Source organism: Ranitomeya imitator, chromosome 8, assembly GCF_032444005.1.
Source record: "Ranitomeya imitator isolate aRanImi1 chromosome 8, aRanImi1.pri, whole genome shotgun sequence".
Taxonomy (NCBI): Eukaryota; Metazoa; Chordata; class Amphibia; order Anura; family Dendrobatidae; genus Ranitomeya; species Ranitomeya imitator.
In genome coordinates, this window is record NC_091289.1 from 36,435,419 (window position 1) to 36,452,380 (window position 16,962).

The 16,962-nt window shown below is 43.4% G+C and overlaps 2 protein-coding genes across 4 annotated transcripts in view; one reads left to right on the forward strand and one right to left on the reverse strand.

The window, feature by feature from the left end:
* The window catches only part of WNK2 (WNK lysine deficient protein kinase 2), a 171,206-nt gene that overhangs the window by 45,692 nt on the left and 108,552 nt on the right, over positions 1-16,962 (forward strand). The window lies entirely within an intron of this gene.
* LOC138647427 (uncharacterized) overlaps positions 1-16,962 on the reverse strand; it is a 65,019-nt gene that overhangs the window by 43,497 nt on the left and 4,560 nt on the right. The window contains exons 2-5 of the mRNA XM_069736416.1: positions 1,782-1,875; positions 1,272-1,464; positions 939-1,101; positions 51-178 (exon numbers count right to left, since the gene is read on the reverse strand). Coding sequence (XP_069592517.1) covers positions 51-178; positions 939-1,101; positions 1,272-1,464; positions 1,782-1,875 — 578 coding nt within the window. The remainder of the gene's footprint in view (positions 1-50; positions 179-938; positions 1,102-1,271; positions 1,465-1,781; positions 1,876-16,962) is intronic.

Consider the following 16,962-nt stretch of genomic DNA (forward strand, 5'->3'; position numbering starts at 1 on the left):
CCCAAACGAAGGTGCGCCAGAGGCCTCGGGCAGGGGAACACCTGATGTACCGGCTGCCAGTTCTCCAGATGGCAGTGCAAGCCTGCTGTCGCTGTGGGAGGGCTGTGATGGGTCAGATGGCGATTCATGAAGGTCCGCTCCTGCGGGGCGAGCTCTCTCGAGGGTGCTGCTGTGTGTCCTGTGAAAAGATAATGGAAAAATTAGTCTTCAATTAATAACCTATCCCATACGCCAACTCCTGGAATAAAAATAGCATTACATTACACAACAATACAAATCCTCTGTCTCTGTCTGTGTGGCCTATAATAAATTGCTGATTGTTATCGCCAGCTGACCGTTATGGCTGACGATAACAATCATGGACATTCCCGCTGCCAAAGCCTTTTGACCGCATACCACTGTGGGTTAAAAAAATTTTGGAATCGAAAACTCTTTCTTGACGCTGCCTATGCCGCAAAAATATTCTAAAATTTAATGTCAAGATAAAAAAAAAAAAAAAAAATACACAGTGATTTCGCTGATCTGATTGCAGGAACGACCATGACGTTAGGATCATGTGATCGAGACTTCATCATTATTCCTGCGATCAGAACTACCCTGACTCAGAACTTAACCTGTCATGGACTACAAGGACTCACGCTTAACCCAAAAAATAACTAATGGCCTATATACCATTTCACTAGAGATAAATTTACGAGGATGGCCAATATGTTACGCTGACTACATGGATGGCCAATACACTATGTGCCTGGGAAATATACTATGTGGATACGTGGCTAGACCGTGTACTATGTGGCTGCGATATAGTGCCCTGCCAATATACTATGTGGATGCACAATGTACGTGACTGGGCAATGTACTATGTGGCTGTGCAGTAGGCTATGTGGCTGGGCACTGTAATGTGGCTGTGCAATATGGTTTGTGGACAAAATACTTACTGTCGGCGGCCAAGGACCGGTCTTAAGAACTGTAAAGCCTTGCCGTATTTGTATGGCACAGACTTGGCCGCAGCAGCACCACTCTTTGATCGCTCTTCCTCAGCCCGGATCCCCTTATTGAAACGGTCCTTCATGGATCGCCATCTGATCCTCAACCTTTTAACTGTGAATGCAAAGAAAAAAAAAAGGTTACATATTTAGCATTTTAAAAGGATAAAACAACCGTGTGCGATGCAAACTTTAGGCGTTGATTGCATCACACACGGTTGTGTTTATCCTGGAAAGATGGTGGGTCATAGCAGCGTATCAGCACGGCGTATCAGCAATACTCACCAAAGTTGGCTTTGTCCTTGGCTGGAGCAATGTCAAAGCCCTCCCACAGCGACTTTGCCACCTCTACCCACAAACACCTCAACACCACCTGGTCCATGTGCCGGGAGTCACGGCTGTCCCACAACGGGCCACGCTCCTGGATGCTGGAGATCAGGAGCTCCACATCAATGACTCCTTGGTCCCGTTGTGAAACCTAGAAAAATTACAAACCAAAAAAGTTAGAAATATGCAAATATTAACAACCACCAGCACCTGTCATGATATGTACCTTGGCCCTATCCTTTGCCATTTGATATATGTATATTGATGGTTTCTACACCTGTATTTTGGAATGTTTTTGTTCTGAAAGTTTCACCTTTGTTACCTTCCCCCAATACTTGATACCCTGAAAAGTTATAATGTAAGCTTACTAAACATCCCTAGTGAAAGCAGGATGCTACTCAAATGTAATGTTCCGCACAGCAGGATGCTACTCAAAAAAAAAAAAATTGTTAAAAAAAAAATACTCACTCGCCGTCCTGACGCCACACCTTGGCCCTGACCTCGCTGCTCCCCCTCACTTGAAGAAGCCTGTAAAAATTGTATAAAGAAATTATTTTCAATACTACAAATGACAGCGTATAGTAAGCAAATGGACATAATTACTCACCGCACTCCCCTGCGCCGATTGGCTAGATTCTGAAACAGTAGCCATTCTTGCAAGTTTGTTCTGCCATGAAAAAATGGAATAAAAAATCACATCCAAACCTAACTATGGCACATACAATAAAATAGGCACAAAAATTTAAACAGCCACAATTGACTGTTGACTGATAGGACAATGCAAAAATCTGAAAGCGACACCACAACGCCATACATTGCAAGAGAAGACAATAGAAGAAACTATACAAGAATAGACCCAAACAAAATTAAGGAAAAATAGACACCTATGTCCAAATTTTTACATATCATAACTTTCTAAAAAAAACATTACAGGCACAAAAAAGGACAATGAAATAGCAAAATAATGAACGCCATACTTTACAATTGCAACAAGACATGATCCAAAAAAACACCATCTGGTGACAAAAGACATCAGAAAAAGGCAATAAATACCATTCTAGATAATAAGCAATAAACATTACGGGACAACCGCTGTAAAAATATACAGCAACCCAAAGATAAACCATAGTCAAATAGAAAAGAAAACACATGAAATTTTAAAAAAGGGCACCACCCAAAAAAAATAAAACAAAAAAAATTATACTACACACTTGGCAATGCAAACAGTCAATGAAGGAAGATATATGCCATACGGAAAACGACGTAAAAACATCAGAGTTTTTTTTTTTTTAAATAAAGGGAAAGTACAATTGAAACTATAATGGCATAGCAGCACGGAACTATACAATACAAATGAGACATCATAAATGTAGCCCCCCCACCAGCAAGAAAATACACTCAAGGAAAGAAAAAATAAAGCCAACAGCATAATAAAAACACAGCAAGACATGAGCCAAGAAAATGCCACACAGTTACCACCAACAATAGAAACCAGAAAAACATGCACCTGAAATTTTACAAGAAAAAATGAGCCAAAATCAAGACATTGAACAACCACATGACACAAGAACAAAACACAAAACCAATCCAAAACCAACGTAAAAAAAAAAAAAAAAGGCCAAAGACAATAAACGTAATCATATAAAGCCAGAAGAACATCAGAACCAGAAAAACAATTTTTCAATAACAACCCATAACCGTAAAATAGCACAGACCAAACATTGCAAAAATAAATAAAAATCAAGAAATAAAACACAGAATACAAAATGTGCAAAGAGAAATATATACTTACAAGTTTGGAAAGCAGATTCTCTCCAGATTCTCTCTTGGTTGATGACTTGTGAAAGACAATGGCAAACCCCTTTTTCTTTTATATATATATATATATATATATATATATATATAGGTTGTTTTTTGTGTCTAGACAAAGTCTAGACAATGTTTTGCATTTTTTATTGGAAAACGCATGCGTCGTACAACGCACCACGACGCAGGTACTTGCGTCGTCTGCGTTGTCAATACAAGTCTATGGGGGAAAAGGCGCATCGACGACGCAAACACGACGCATGCATTTTTTAAAAGGTCGGCGCCGCCCGAAAAATGCAACATGTTGCGTTTGCCGCGCCCAGACAGGTGCGCCCTAACGCCGCATGCGGCGTAAAACGCAACAAAACGCAACACAACGCATGCACATGCGGCCCCATGCGGCGCCAATGTTAAAGATAGGGCCGCACGACGCATGCGTTTTGTTGCGGCGGCGACGCTGCGGCGCAAACCGCAAATGTGAACGTACCCTTAGTGAGATTGTGAGAGGAGAGTGAGGAATGGAAAGCTGGGGCTGTGCAGTCAAGTGGTTCTGCAGCTCCTGGAAAATGATGAGAGAGACAGAGCAGTTTGTAGAAGACTGACAGAGAAGGGAAGCAAAGGAGAGTGAAGAGCTGGAGGGGAGCTGCAACTGAGCTCCCTCCATGCTGAATTGCAAGTAACCGGTGGCCGGAAGACCGAGGTTGTGGGGGTAACTGTATGCCCCACAGCAGAAACCGGTGGGCAGGAGATTTCAAGTCCCCTGTCCACCATTAACACCCAAAGTAACAGCAATACAGGTCCTTCTCAAAAAATTAGCATATAGTGTTAAATTTCATTATTTACCATAATGTAATGATTACAATTAAACTTTCATATATTATAGATTCATTATCCACCAACTGAAATTTGTCAGGTCTTTTATTGTTTTAATACTGATGATTTTGGCGTACAACTCCTGATAACCCAAAAAACCTGTCTCAATAAATTAGCATATCAAGAAAAGGTTCTCTAAACGACCTATTACCCTAATCTTCTGAATCAACTAATTAACTCTAAACACATGCAAAAGATACCTGAGGCTTTTATAAACTCCCTGCCTGGTTCATTACTCAAAACCCCCATCATGGGTAAGACTAGCGACCTGACAGATGTCAAGAAGGCCATCATTGACACCCTCAAGCAAGAGGGTAAGACCCAGAAAGAAATTTCTCAACAAATAGGCTGTTCCCAGAGTGCTGTATCAAGGCACCTCAATGGTAAGTCTGTTGGAAGGAAACAATGTGGCAGAAAACGCTGTACAACAAGAAGAGGAGACCGGACCCTGAGGAAGATTGTGGAGAAGGACCGATTCCAGACCTTGGGGAACCTGAGGAAGCAGTGGACTGAGTCTGGTGTGGAAACATCCAGAGCCACCGTGCACAGGCGTGTGCATGAAATGGGCTACAGGTGCCGCATTCCCCAGGTAAAGCCACTTTTGAGCTACAGAGAAGCAGCACTGGACTGTTGCTAAGTGGTCCCAAGTACTTTTTTCTGATGAAAGCAAATTTTGCATGTCATTCGGAAATCAAGGTGCCAGAGTCTGGAGGAAGACTGGGGAGAAGGAAATGCCAAAATGCCTGAAGTCCAGTGTCAAGTACCGACAGTCAGTGATGGTGTGGGGTGCCATGTCAGCTGTTGGTGTTGGTCCACTGTGTTTCATCAAGGGCAGGGTCAATGCAGCTAGCTATAAGGAGATTTTGGAGCACTTCATGCTTCCATTGGCTGAAATGCTTTATGGAGATGAAGATTTCATTTTTCAGCACGACCTGGCACCTGCTCACAGTGCCAAAACCACTGGTAAATGGTTTACTGACCATGGTATTACTGTGCTCAATTGGCCTGCCAACTCTCCTGACCTGAACCCCATAGAGAATCTGTGGGATATTGTGAAGAGAAAGTTGAGAGACGCAAGACCCAACACTCTGGATGAGCTTAAGGCCGCTATTGAAGCATCCTGGGCCTCCATAACATCTCAGCAGTGTCACAGGCTGATTGCCTCCATGCCACGCCGCATTGAAGCAGTCATTTCTGCCAAAGGATTCCCGACCAAGTATTGAGTGCATAACTGAACATTATTATTTGTTGGTTTTTTTGTTTGTTATTAAAAAACACTTTTATTTTATTGGATGGGTGAAATATGCTAATTTATTGAGACAGGTTTTTTGGGTTATCAGGAGTTGTATGCCAAAATCATCAGTATTAAAACAATAAAAGACCTGACAAATTTCAGTTGGTGGATAATGAATCTATAATATATGAAAGTTTAATTGTAATCATTACATTATGGTAAATAATGAAATTTAACACTATATGCTAATTTTTTGAGAAGGACCTGTACATGTAGAAAGGATCGAGTTGCCTGCCGTGCGGGTAGTGTCCTACCAAAAGGGACAGAGAGAAAGTGAGGACCTTGTGTGAAGCCTTAGGCAGAAGGGGACTACAACACAGAGCAGAAAGGAAGGCTTCCAACCCCACCTGGCTAGGGGGATCTCCGAATCGCTTCCAGGCTGGCCGGTCCGCATCGTCACCTGTGATCTGTACCCTGTACTGTGGCTGCTTCTTACCAGTAAAAGTTAGAGACTGCAACCTTGTGTCCTCTAATTAATGTGACACATTAAGATTAAAAAAAAAAAAAAAAAAAACGAAACCCAATTTTTCAATGCACTTTTTTTTTGTATGCAAAATTAGACATTAATATGCGCCCCAAAAACGGGACTAGAAACATAGTGAAAGGAATAAAGGTATGGCCTCAGATAAGTACTGAAAAAATGACTGGTCATTAAAGGGTGAAATGATATACCAGTAAGTTCCAGAAAATAGAATTGGTTTATATGTATAACCGCCTAGCCGTACATACTGCCGCAGCCTGGGATTGAATACTAGTAGTCAGATGGCGGCGTGTTTTATGGCTGGGCCTATAATGTATTAATGTCCCTTTGGTTTATAGGGTACCCTTCGCGGTAAGGGCGTATTACGAGGTTGGCATTTAGATGACTCTTTTTCGCAAAGTTATAACATTGATTTGCGGCCTTCCTCGGGCGGTGTGACCTTTTTATGGTTGGCTTTAAGGTTTGCACCCATTTCCAATGTTAAATGTGTTTTTCTGCGTTTGGGGAGTGACAATTCACCCTTGGAAAAGTATTTATTGCTCCTTTTTTAACCGATGCTAGAATCAATTTTAACTTCCATTTTTCCCTTCCGTCTGCTTCATTTCCCTGTGTAATTGGTTTGTTGTTTATGGGATGGGTGTCGGAGCGGAATTGTTTAGATCTCCGCTATAATGGAAGCGGGGAATGTGCTTTATGTATCATGCAAACGCCACAGATGCAGCTTGTGATGTACAGGCTATAAGATGAGGTCCAAGCTGCTGATCTTAGAGTCCTGATGGGCGGAGGGAGCATCGTTTCCATAATTTTCTCCATCTGACGGGGTACATGTAGACCTTGTTTTTTGGCTTTTTATGGCCAAGTTTGCATAAACAAGTCGTACCCAACATTCCCTAACTTCATCTATGACCCTTTTAGGTTCGGACTATGACGGCGGCTTAAAGGGGATTAAAAAAACAGTCCCTATAATGTAAAATGGCAAACTCCGTGCCCACCATAGCTCCAGCTCCCCAACATTTCACCTGTGTCTCTATATTGGCAGCACCCACCCCAACTGGTCATCTCATCACTGAGCTCAATGGCTCGTCTCATGTACATCGGCAGAGCCGCTGATTGCAATGATTGACCGCAGCACCGTCAACGGCAGACAGAAATCGGAGCAGCTGCACCTCATTGGACTCATGGATGGCAAGTAATGATCCAAGGATTTTTTTTTTTTAGCACAACCCATATTTAGTTCCCTAATTATTATATATAATGGACAACGGACAATACTCTGTACTCCTCCTCTTAGACCTGTCCTTTGCTTTCGACACAGTTGACCAATGCCTCCTACTACAGATCCTCTCCTCCTTTGGCATCAAAGACCTCGCCCTATCCTGGATCTCCTCATACCTTTCCAACCGTACATTCCGCGTCTCCCACTCCCTCACTACCTCCTAATCCCACCCTCTCTCTGTTGGAGTCCCCCAAGACTCTGTTCTAGGACCCTTACTCTTCTCAATCTTGGCCTGGGACAACTCATAAAGTCCCATGGATTCCAGTACCACCTCTATGCTAATGTCACTCAGATCTACCTTTCTGGCCCAGACGTCACCTCTCTGCTCTCCAGAATCCCAGAGTGTCTATCAGCCATACCCTCCTTCTCTTCTCGCTTCCTCAAATACAATGTGGACAAATCTGAACTCATCATCTTTCCTCCATCCCATAGATCTTCCTTACCTGACCTTTCTATCACAATTAACGACATCATGCTTTCCCCGTACAGGAAGTCCGCTGCCTCGGAGTAACATTTGACTCTGCCCTGTCCTTCAAACCGCACATCCAAGCTCTTTCCACCTCATGTCGCCTCCAGCTCAAAAGTATCTCCAGAATCTGCCCTTTCCTCAACCGTCAATCTACTAAAATGCTTGTGCACGCCCTCATCATCTCCCACCTCGACTACTGAAACATCCTTCTCGACGGCCTCCCTGCTAACACTCTCGCACCTCTCCAGTCCATCCCTAACTCTGCTGCCCGACTAATTAATCTCTCTCCTCCCTACTCCTCTGCTTTCCCCCTCTGCAAATCCCTTAACTGGCTCCCATTCCCTCAGCGTATCCAGTTCAAATTACTAATACTAACCTGCAAAGCCATCCATAACCTGTCTCCTCCATATATCTCTGAACTAATCTCCCGATATCTTCCCTCACGTAATCTCCGGTCCTCCCAAGACTTCCTTCTCTCCTCCACACTTATTCGCTCCTCACCCAACCGCCTCCAAGACTTCCCCAAAGACTTCCCCCATCCTCTGGAATTCTCTGCCCCAACACATCCGACTATCAACCACGTTTGGATCCTTCAGGCGAAACCTGAAAACCCATCTCTTCAGGAAATCCTACAGCGTGCACTGACCCCGCTGCCTCCTCACCACTACTGGAGCTACCGCCTCACCAACACTGGAGCTCCTGCAACCCTCAACCTATTGTCTCCTTTCCCACCATCCTGTAGAACAGTGTTCCCCATCTCCGGTCCTCAAGAGCCACCAACAGGTCATGTTTTGAGCATTTCCTTAGTATTGCACAGGTCATTGAATGCTTGCCTGTCCAGGTGATGCAATTATCACCTGTGCAATTCTAAGGAAATCCTGAAAACATGACCTGTTGGTGGCTCTTGAGGACCGGACTTGGGGAACACTGCTGTAGAATGTAAGCCCGCACGGGCAGGGTCCTCGCCCCTCTGTATCAGTCTGTCATTGTTAATTACTTACAAATTAGAGATAACACTTACAGTATGTAACCCCTTCTCATGTACAGCACCATGGAATCAATGGCGCTATATAAATAAATAATAATATAAAAAAAGCTTTTTCTTTTTTTCTTTCTTTTGAGCTTGTAAGCACTGTTTTAAAGTTGACCAGGATCGTTGGAGCGATCTATTACCTCCTAAGGGTGTGTTTCCACGTTCAGGAAACGCTGCGTAGAGCCGCAGCGTCAAACACACAGCGTCCAGATGTTACAGCATAGTGGAGGGGATTTCATGAAATCCCGTCTCCACTATGCGGTAAAACACGCAGGCGGCAGACCCGTGTAAACGGACATGCGGTGCGTCTTTTCAGAACGCAGCATGTCGGTTTACAATGCGGCGACGCTCTGTCGCCGAGCCGTAAATTTATCATAGACTATCATTAGATGCGGTAAAACCGCATCTAATAATTAGTCACATCAGTAGAAACTGCGTAACCGCAGCTTACTACGCATGTCTGCCGACTCACCTGTCACGCCGCGGGAAGTCTTCTCGTCCACCTCAGTTCTACTTCTCGCGATAACTTATTTTATCGCGAGAACTGCCGTGCACGTGATCGGGAGTTATCTCCGGTCACTAGTCTGGTTCTTACAAACAGCTGATCAGCAACATGCGATATACAACATGTGACATGCGACATGCAACATGTGACATACAACATGCGACATACAATATGCAACATACAACATGCAACATATTCAACATGCAACGCGCGACATACAACATGCAATATGCGGCATACAACATGTGACGTGCAACATATGACATGCAACATGTCACATGCAATATGCTGCATGTGACGTGCAATATGCGACATGCAACATGCTACATGCAACATGCTACATGCAACATGCTACATGTTGTACATACATACAGAACATGCAACATTTATAACATACGTACAGTACATACATACAGTACATACAATACATATAGACATACAGTACATATAACATAACATAGATTACACACTCACCATCACCTTGTCACCTCTATAACCAAAGCCATTGTCACCTGTAACAAATAATAAAATAATAAACCAACACTATACTCCCTGATCTGCAGATATCCAATTAAAACGAGTGTCCCACGATGATCTCCCGTGGAGAGCAGCCACATCAGCTGATGTGACCGCTCTCCAGGGGCTCCAGGAATACAGTGATGAAAGGTATCCTTCCACAATGTATTCCCCACAATGTGTTCCTCCGCCCCTGTGAGAAAATAGTCCCTAGTCTCACTTGTGGCACTGCTGTGTGGGAAAATTCCCACACAGCTTTGCCATAAAGTGAGACTCTGAACTAAGGTAACCTCAGTGATGCACTGCAGGAGCCATTGTCTCCTGTCAGTGTGTCACTGGAGGGTCTATAGAGCAGTGACATTACCCGATGTCACTGTTCTATAGAGGAGATCGTCATGGGACATTCGTTATTAATTGAACTACAGCGGAAAGTAAGTATACGGTTGGTTTATTATTTTTACTTTTTTTGCAGGCGCTCAAGTATGGTAAGTATGGTGAAATTAAGAATAATAAAATACTTTTTTCTGGCTGTGTCCCCGCAGCATATGATCGCCATCAGCTCGTATTAGGACAGTCCGGCTAATTTGCTGATCTGGATTTCTTTAGTCTGGTCTAATTATCCTAAAATGACAAGACAACTTTAAAAAAAAAAAATAAAAATTATGGACACATTGGAAAAACGTAATTAAGGTTGAAGTTTATATCATATCCCTTTATTAGTGCATTACCAGGGTTGTCCACTTTTTTTTTTTTGTAGACTTTTTATAAACTTTTATATGCATGTATTTGAGGTTAAAAATCATTTTTGCACCTGGGTGTCATTATCGGTTTTGCACTGTCTGCTTTCTATAGCCTGTCTGTTGCCGGCTGCAGAATGAGTTAACTGAGAATCCATCAGTCAGTTGGTGTTTGTCTTTTTCTGAGCTCCTCTCTCCGCTGATTTATGTCCACAGACCACATCAAAGTACAATGTGCATGGAAATAAATTCTACTTTGATGTGGTCTATGGTTATTAAATACGTTGAGAGGAGCTCAGAAAAAGACAGATAAGTCACAAACTCCAGCTCACTGAGGGATTCTCACTTAACTCGTTCTGCAGCCAGCAATAGTGCAGCACACAGGCTACAGAAAGCAAACTGTGAAAAACTTTTAATTTAGAAAAAATTATAATTGGCCTCAATTACATGCATTTAAAGAGTAACTAACTTAATTTTTTATCAATGTGTTTATATTTATGTTTGTTTTTCCTCCCTAAATTATTGCACATGAAAATAAGGGAAGTTGTAATATACAGGGTGGTCCAAAAGTAGGACAGTATGTGTAATAGGGTTATGAACGGGGGGATTTATCAAACATGGTGTAAAGTGAAACTGACTCAGTTGCCCTTAGCAACCAATCAGAGTCCACCTTTCATTTTCCAAAGAGTCTGTGAAGAATGAAAAGTGGAATCTGATTGGATGCTAAGGGCAGCTGAGTCAGTTTCATTTTACACCATGTTTGATAAATCCCCCCTTCATAACCCTATTACACATACTGTCCACCTACTTTTGGACCACCCTGTATATTAAAAAAAAATCTGCTTCTTTCTCCCCCTGGACTGATCTTTCATTCTCAAAATCCTTAATTCATGGGTAAAATGTGTCTTCAGCAAATACAAACGTTCCCATCATTGAGATATGAGATGACAGTGGGTGCTCATAATGTTCTATGGAGACCTGTATCTCTTGTCTCAGGGGATCTTGCAGCAGAATGTGTGTAGCTCCTCCCCTCTCCATTGAGTTTTAAAAACACCAACTGTCACCTCAGTAATGTGACGCAGAAGACACTCGGTTAGGACCCAAGTATGCTTAGATAACACCTTATCCGAGGACGTTCGCTCATCACTACACCTGAACCTATACTTGGTGTTTAGTTTGGCCACAATTTCCTACTTTCCTTGTACACTGGGTCCTGACCCACAGCTCCAGGGACCAATCGTTGGATAAATAAAAATATTGGTATAATATAGTTTTCTTTTTCCTAAAGTGATGGACTTTATTTCTTGCCAGATCAATACTTCTGATGCTTCTGGATGCTTTTTGTATATTTGCTTGTCAGCATCGGATCTTTCTTCATGGAGCCGATCCTTGTTCGGATGCACATTAGTTGATTTGTTGGAAGAAGATCAAGATTCCTGTTAGTGTTCAGAAATTGATAACACTTCAGGAACAAAGTGACGGCTTTGGGCCATTAGTGCCCTGAATGCATCATGCCCACAGTGCCATGTTGGCAGGTGATGGATGTGATGCAATTCTCTGCTAGAATATCATTTCCAGCCTTCAAATTATCCATGAATCCAGTAGACCATACGATTCTTATAAATAAAAATGAATCATTTTTATAATATACACTAGATGGTGGCCCGATTCTAACGCATCGGGTATTCTAGAATATGCATGTCCACGTAGTATATTGCACAGCCCACGTAGTATATTGCACAGCCCACGTAGTATATTGCACAGCCCACGTAGTATATTGCACAGCCCACGTAGTATATTGCACAGCCCACGTAGTATATTGCACAGCCCACGTAGTATATTGCACAGCCCACGTAGTATATTGCCCAGCCCACGTAGTATATTGCCCAGCCACGTAGTATATTGCCCAGCCACGTAGTATATTGCCCAGCCACGTAGTATATTGCCCAGCCACGTAGTATACAGCACAGAGCCACGTAGTATATTGCCCAGCCACGTAGTATATTGCCCAGCCACGTAGTATATTGCACAGCCACATAGTATACAGCACAGAGCCACGTAGTATATTGCCCAACAAAGTTGTATATTGCCCAGCCACGTATGTAACAGGTTAAAAAATAAAAAAGAAACATATACTCACCTTCCGAGGGCCCCTTGTAGTCCTGTCGCCTATGTGTGGTGCACTCGGCAGCTTCCGGTCCCAGGGTTGGTATGAGCGCAGGACCTGTGATGACGTCGCGGTCACATGACCGTGACGTCATGGCAGGTCCTTGTTGCATACCATCCTTGCCACCGGAACCTGCCGCTTGCATGGAGCGGTCACCGGAGCGTCGCGAGGAGAGGGAAAGGCGGCAGAAGGTGAGTATATCATTTTTTATTTTTTTAATTATTTTTAACATTAGATCATTTTACTATTGATGCTGCATACGCAGCATCAATAGTAAAACGTTGGTCACACAGGGTTAATAGCTGCGTAACCGGAGTGCGTTACACCGCGCTCCGGTAACGCTGGCATTAACCCTGTGTGAGGGCTGACTGCCACGACCAATCAGCGACTTGGATTACATGACAGACAGAGGTCGCGACCAATGAATATCCGTGACAGACAGACAGAAGGACAGACGGAAGTGACCCGTAAACGCACTTGCAACACATATTACTATTCCCGATCATGGGCATGCACCCTAAGGAAAAAGTAATCCGTGTGCATGAGACTTCAGAAATTTAGTTCACCTTTGCTGGAACTGTAAAACACTGAGTTTTACTTTTGTTAAAAAAAATTAAGCAAAACCGTAATGTGTCAATAATGCAGCATGGCATGAGAACATGGCTTCATCCTCCTATACTAAGCGCTCATTCCATTATCAGTATTTTTCACATATGAAAAAAAACAGACCGATGAGTTTGATTCTTTTGTCTCTCCGCATACGAGAAAAACTAAACGCTTTCCATCCTCTCCTTTCTGACACTGTGAAAATCGGACTGCACTCGGATGACATCCAAGTGCAGTCTAATTTTTTTTCTTGGACCCCTAGACTTACACTGCTGATTTTGATCCAACGCTCATTCTGAAGAAAAAAAATCAGAATGTGCACAGCTGGATAACACTCATATGAGGCATAGGAACAAGCCCTTACTTGATCTCGTCAATGAAAGCTAGTACCCCCCGGAAAGCTACAGTAATGTTATTATTGTCCCATTTCTTTTGTATTGTTTCTTGAAAGATTTCAAGCTGGGTTGTAAAAGTGATGTGGATCTTGGTGCATCTTCCTGCTAAGATCTTAATTTACAAATGACTGGATAGTTTGGAAAGTGGGAATTGATCTGGGGGAGTTTCTCTGTAATTCAGCGTGGGGACATGATGGAAGAATAATGGGGTTTTGCAGTGTGGGCACGTGATGGAAGAATAATGAGGTTTTGCAGCATGGGCACGTCGTGGAAGTATATTGTGGTTTTGCAGCGCGGGCACGTGGTGGAAGAATAATGGGGTTTTGCAGTGCAGGCACGTGGTAGAAGAATAATGGGGTTTTGCAGCGCGGGCACATGGTGGAAGAATAATGGGGTTTTGCAGCGCGGGCACATGGTGGAAGAATAATGGGGTTTTGCAGTGCGGGCACGTGGTGGAAGAATAATGGTATTTTGCAGTGCGGGCACATGGTGGAAGAATAATGGTATTTTGCAGTGCGGGCACATGGTGGAAGAATAATGGGGTTTTGCAGTGCGGGCACGTGGTGGAAGAATAATGTGGTTTTGCAGTGCGGTCACATGGTGGAAGAATAATGGGGTTTTGCAGCGCGGGCACGTCGTGTAAGAATAATGGGGTTTTGCAGCTCGGGCACGTGGTGGAAAAATAATGGGGTTTTGCAGTGCGGGCACGTCGTGGAAGAATAATGGGGTTTTGCAGCGTGGGTACGTGGTGGAAGAATAATAAGGTTTTGCAGCGCGGTCGCGAGATGGAAGAGTAATGGGGTTTTGCAGTGCGGGCACGTGGTGGAAGAATAATAAGGTTTTGCAGCGCGGTCGCGAGATGGAAGAATAATAAGGTTTTGCAGTGCGGGCACGTGGTGGAAGAATAATAAGATTTTGCAACGAACAATGAGAATACCTATAGAGAAATATAAATGGAATCGATCTGAGTTGCTTTGCTGCATTTATAGCTAATACAATTGCCTGGTTTCCAATTATATATAAGTAACCATCTACTCTAAATTTGAGCCTTTCTGTAGGGCCGGTTTCACCCTTTTGTGTATTCAGTGAAGACCCTTTCCCATTACTGAGATAGGAGACGACAGTTGGTGCTCATAAGATTCTATGCAGACAGGAGGAGCTCTGCCTGTAGCTCCTCTCTCCTTCCATCTACAGTACATAGCGTTTTCCTGACACAGCTTTGCCTTGGAAATCTTGGCGACTGCGCCTAAGTGATACCATGTGTATATACTTTTGCCTTGGATTGACTGAGCGAAACATCGCATCCTGACACCATGCCACTAATAATGCCAGGTCACCGCAACACATCACCAGTGTATGAGTTAAATGAGTTACTCTATAATATCTTCTATAGTTTTTACATGTCCCCTCTGTATTGTACAGTAATGCGAGACCGCTAAGTCATCTGGGTAATTTCGCAATGCATCCTGGGAACGGAAGATGGCAGCAGGCGCGAGCACATCGTCGGAGCTTCGCTGGATCCCAGGGGGTGAGTATATAACTATTTTTTATTTTAATTACGGTATTTTTTTTTTTACAGGGATATGGTGCCCACACTGCTACATACTGCGTGGGCTGCGTTATATACTACATGGCTGCTATATACTACATGGGTAGTGTTATATACTACATGGCTGCTATATACTACATGGGCAGTGTTATATACTGCGTGGGCTGTGCTATATACTACATGGGCAGTGTTATATACTGCGTGGGCTGTGCTATATACTACATGGGTAGTGTTATACTGCATGGGCTGTGCTATATACTACTTGGCTGCTATATACTACATGGGCAGTGTTATATACTGCGTGGGCTGTGCTATATACTACATGGGCAGTGTTATATACTGCGTGGGCTGTGCTATATACTATGTGCCCTGTGTTATATACTGCGTGGCCTGTGTTATATACTACGTCGCCTGTGTTATATACTACGTGGCTGCTACAGTGCCTACAAGTAGTATTCAACCCCCTGCAGATTTAGCAGGTTTACACATTTGGAATTAACTTGGCATTGTGACATTTGGACTGTAGATCAGCCTGGAAGTGTGAAATGCACTGCAGCAAAAAAGAATGTTATTTCTTTGTTTTTTTGTTTTTTTTTTAAATTGTGAAAAGTCTTTTCAGAGGGTCATTTATTATTCAACCCCTCAACCCACCAGAATTCTGTTTGGTTCCCCTAAAGTATTAAGAAGTAGTTCAGGCACAAAGAACAATGAGCTTCACATGTTTGGATTAATTATCTCTTTTTCCAGCCTTTTCTGACTATTTAAGACCCTCCCCAAACTTGTGAACAGCACTCATACATGGTCAACATGGGAAAGACAAAGGAGCATTCCAAGGCCATCAGAGACAAGATCGTGGAGGGTCACAAGGCTGGCAAGGGGTACAAAACCCTTTCCAAGGAGTTGGGCCTACCTGTCTCCACTGTTGGGAGCATCATCCGGAAGTGGAAGGCTTATGGAACTACTGTTAGCCTTCCACGGCCTGGACAGCCTTTGAAAGTTTCCTCCCCTGCCGAGGCCAGGCTTGTCCGAAGAGTCAAGGCTAATCCCAAGGACAACAAGGAAGGAGCTCTGGGAAGATCTCATGGCAGTGGGGACATTGGTTTCAGTCAATACCATAAGTAACGTACTCCACCGCAATGGTCTCCGTTCCAGACGAGCCCGTAAGGTACCTTTACTTTCAAAGCGTCATGTCAAGGCTCGTCTACAGTTTGCTCATGATCACTTGGAGGATTCAGACTGACTGGTTCAAGGTTCTCTGGTCTGATGAGACCAAGATCGAGATCTTTGGTGCCAACCACACACGTGACGTTTGGAGACTGGATGGCACTGCATACGACCCCAAGAATACCATCCCTACAGTCAAGCATGGTGGTGGCAGCATCATGCTGTGGGGCTGTTTCTCAGCCAAGGGGCCTGGCCATCTGGTCCGCATCCATGGGAAGATGGATAGCACGGCCTACCTGGAGATTTTGGCCAAGAACCTCCGCTCCTCCATCAAGGATCTTAAGATGGGTCGTCATTTCATCTTCCAACAAGACAACGACCCAAAGCACACAGCCAAGAAAACCAAGGCCTGGTTCAAGAGGCAAAAAATCAAGGTGTTGCAGTGGCCTAGTCAGTCTCCTGACCTTAACCCAATTGAAAACTTGTGGAAGGAGCTCAAGATTAAAGTCCACATGAGACACCCAAAGAACCTAGATAACTTGGAGAAGATCTGCATGGAGGAGTGGGCTAAGATAACTCCAGAGACCTGTGCCGGCCTGATCAGGTCTTATAAAAGACGATTATTAGCTGTAATTGCAAACAAAGGTTATTCCACAAAATATTAAACCTAGGGGTTGAATAATAATTGACCCACACTTTTATGTTTAAAATTTATAAAAATTTAACTGAGCAACAAAACTTTTTGGTTTGTAAGATTTATGCATCTGTTAATAAATCC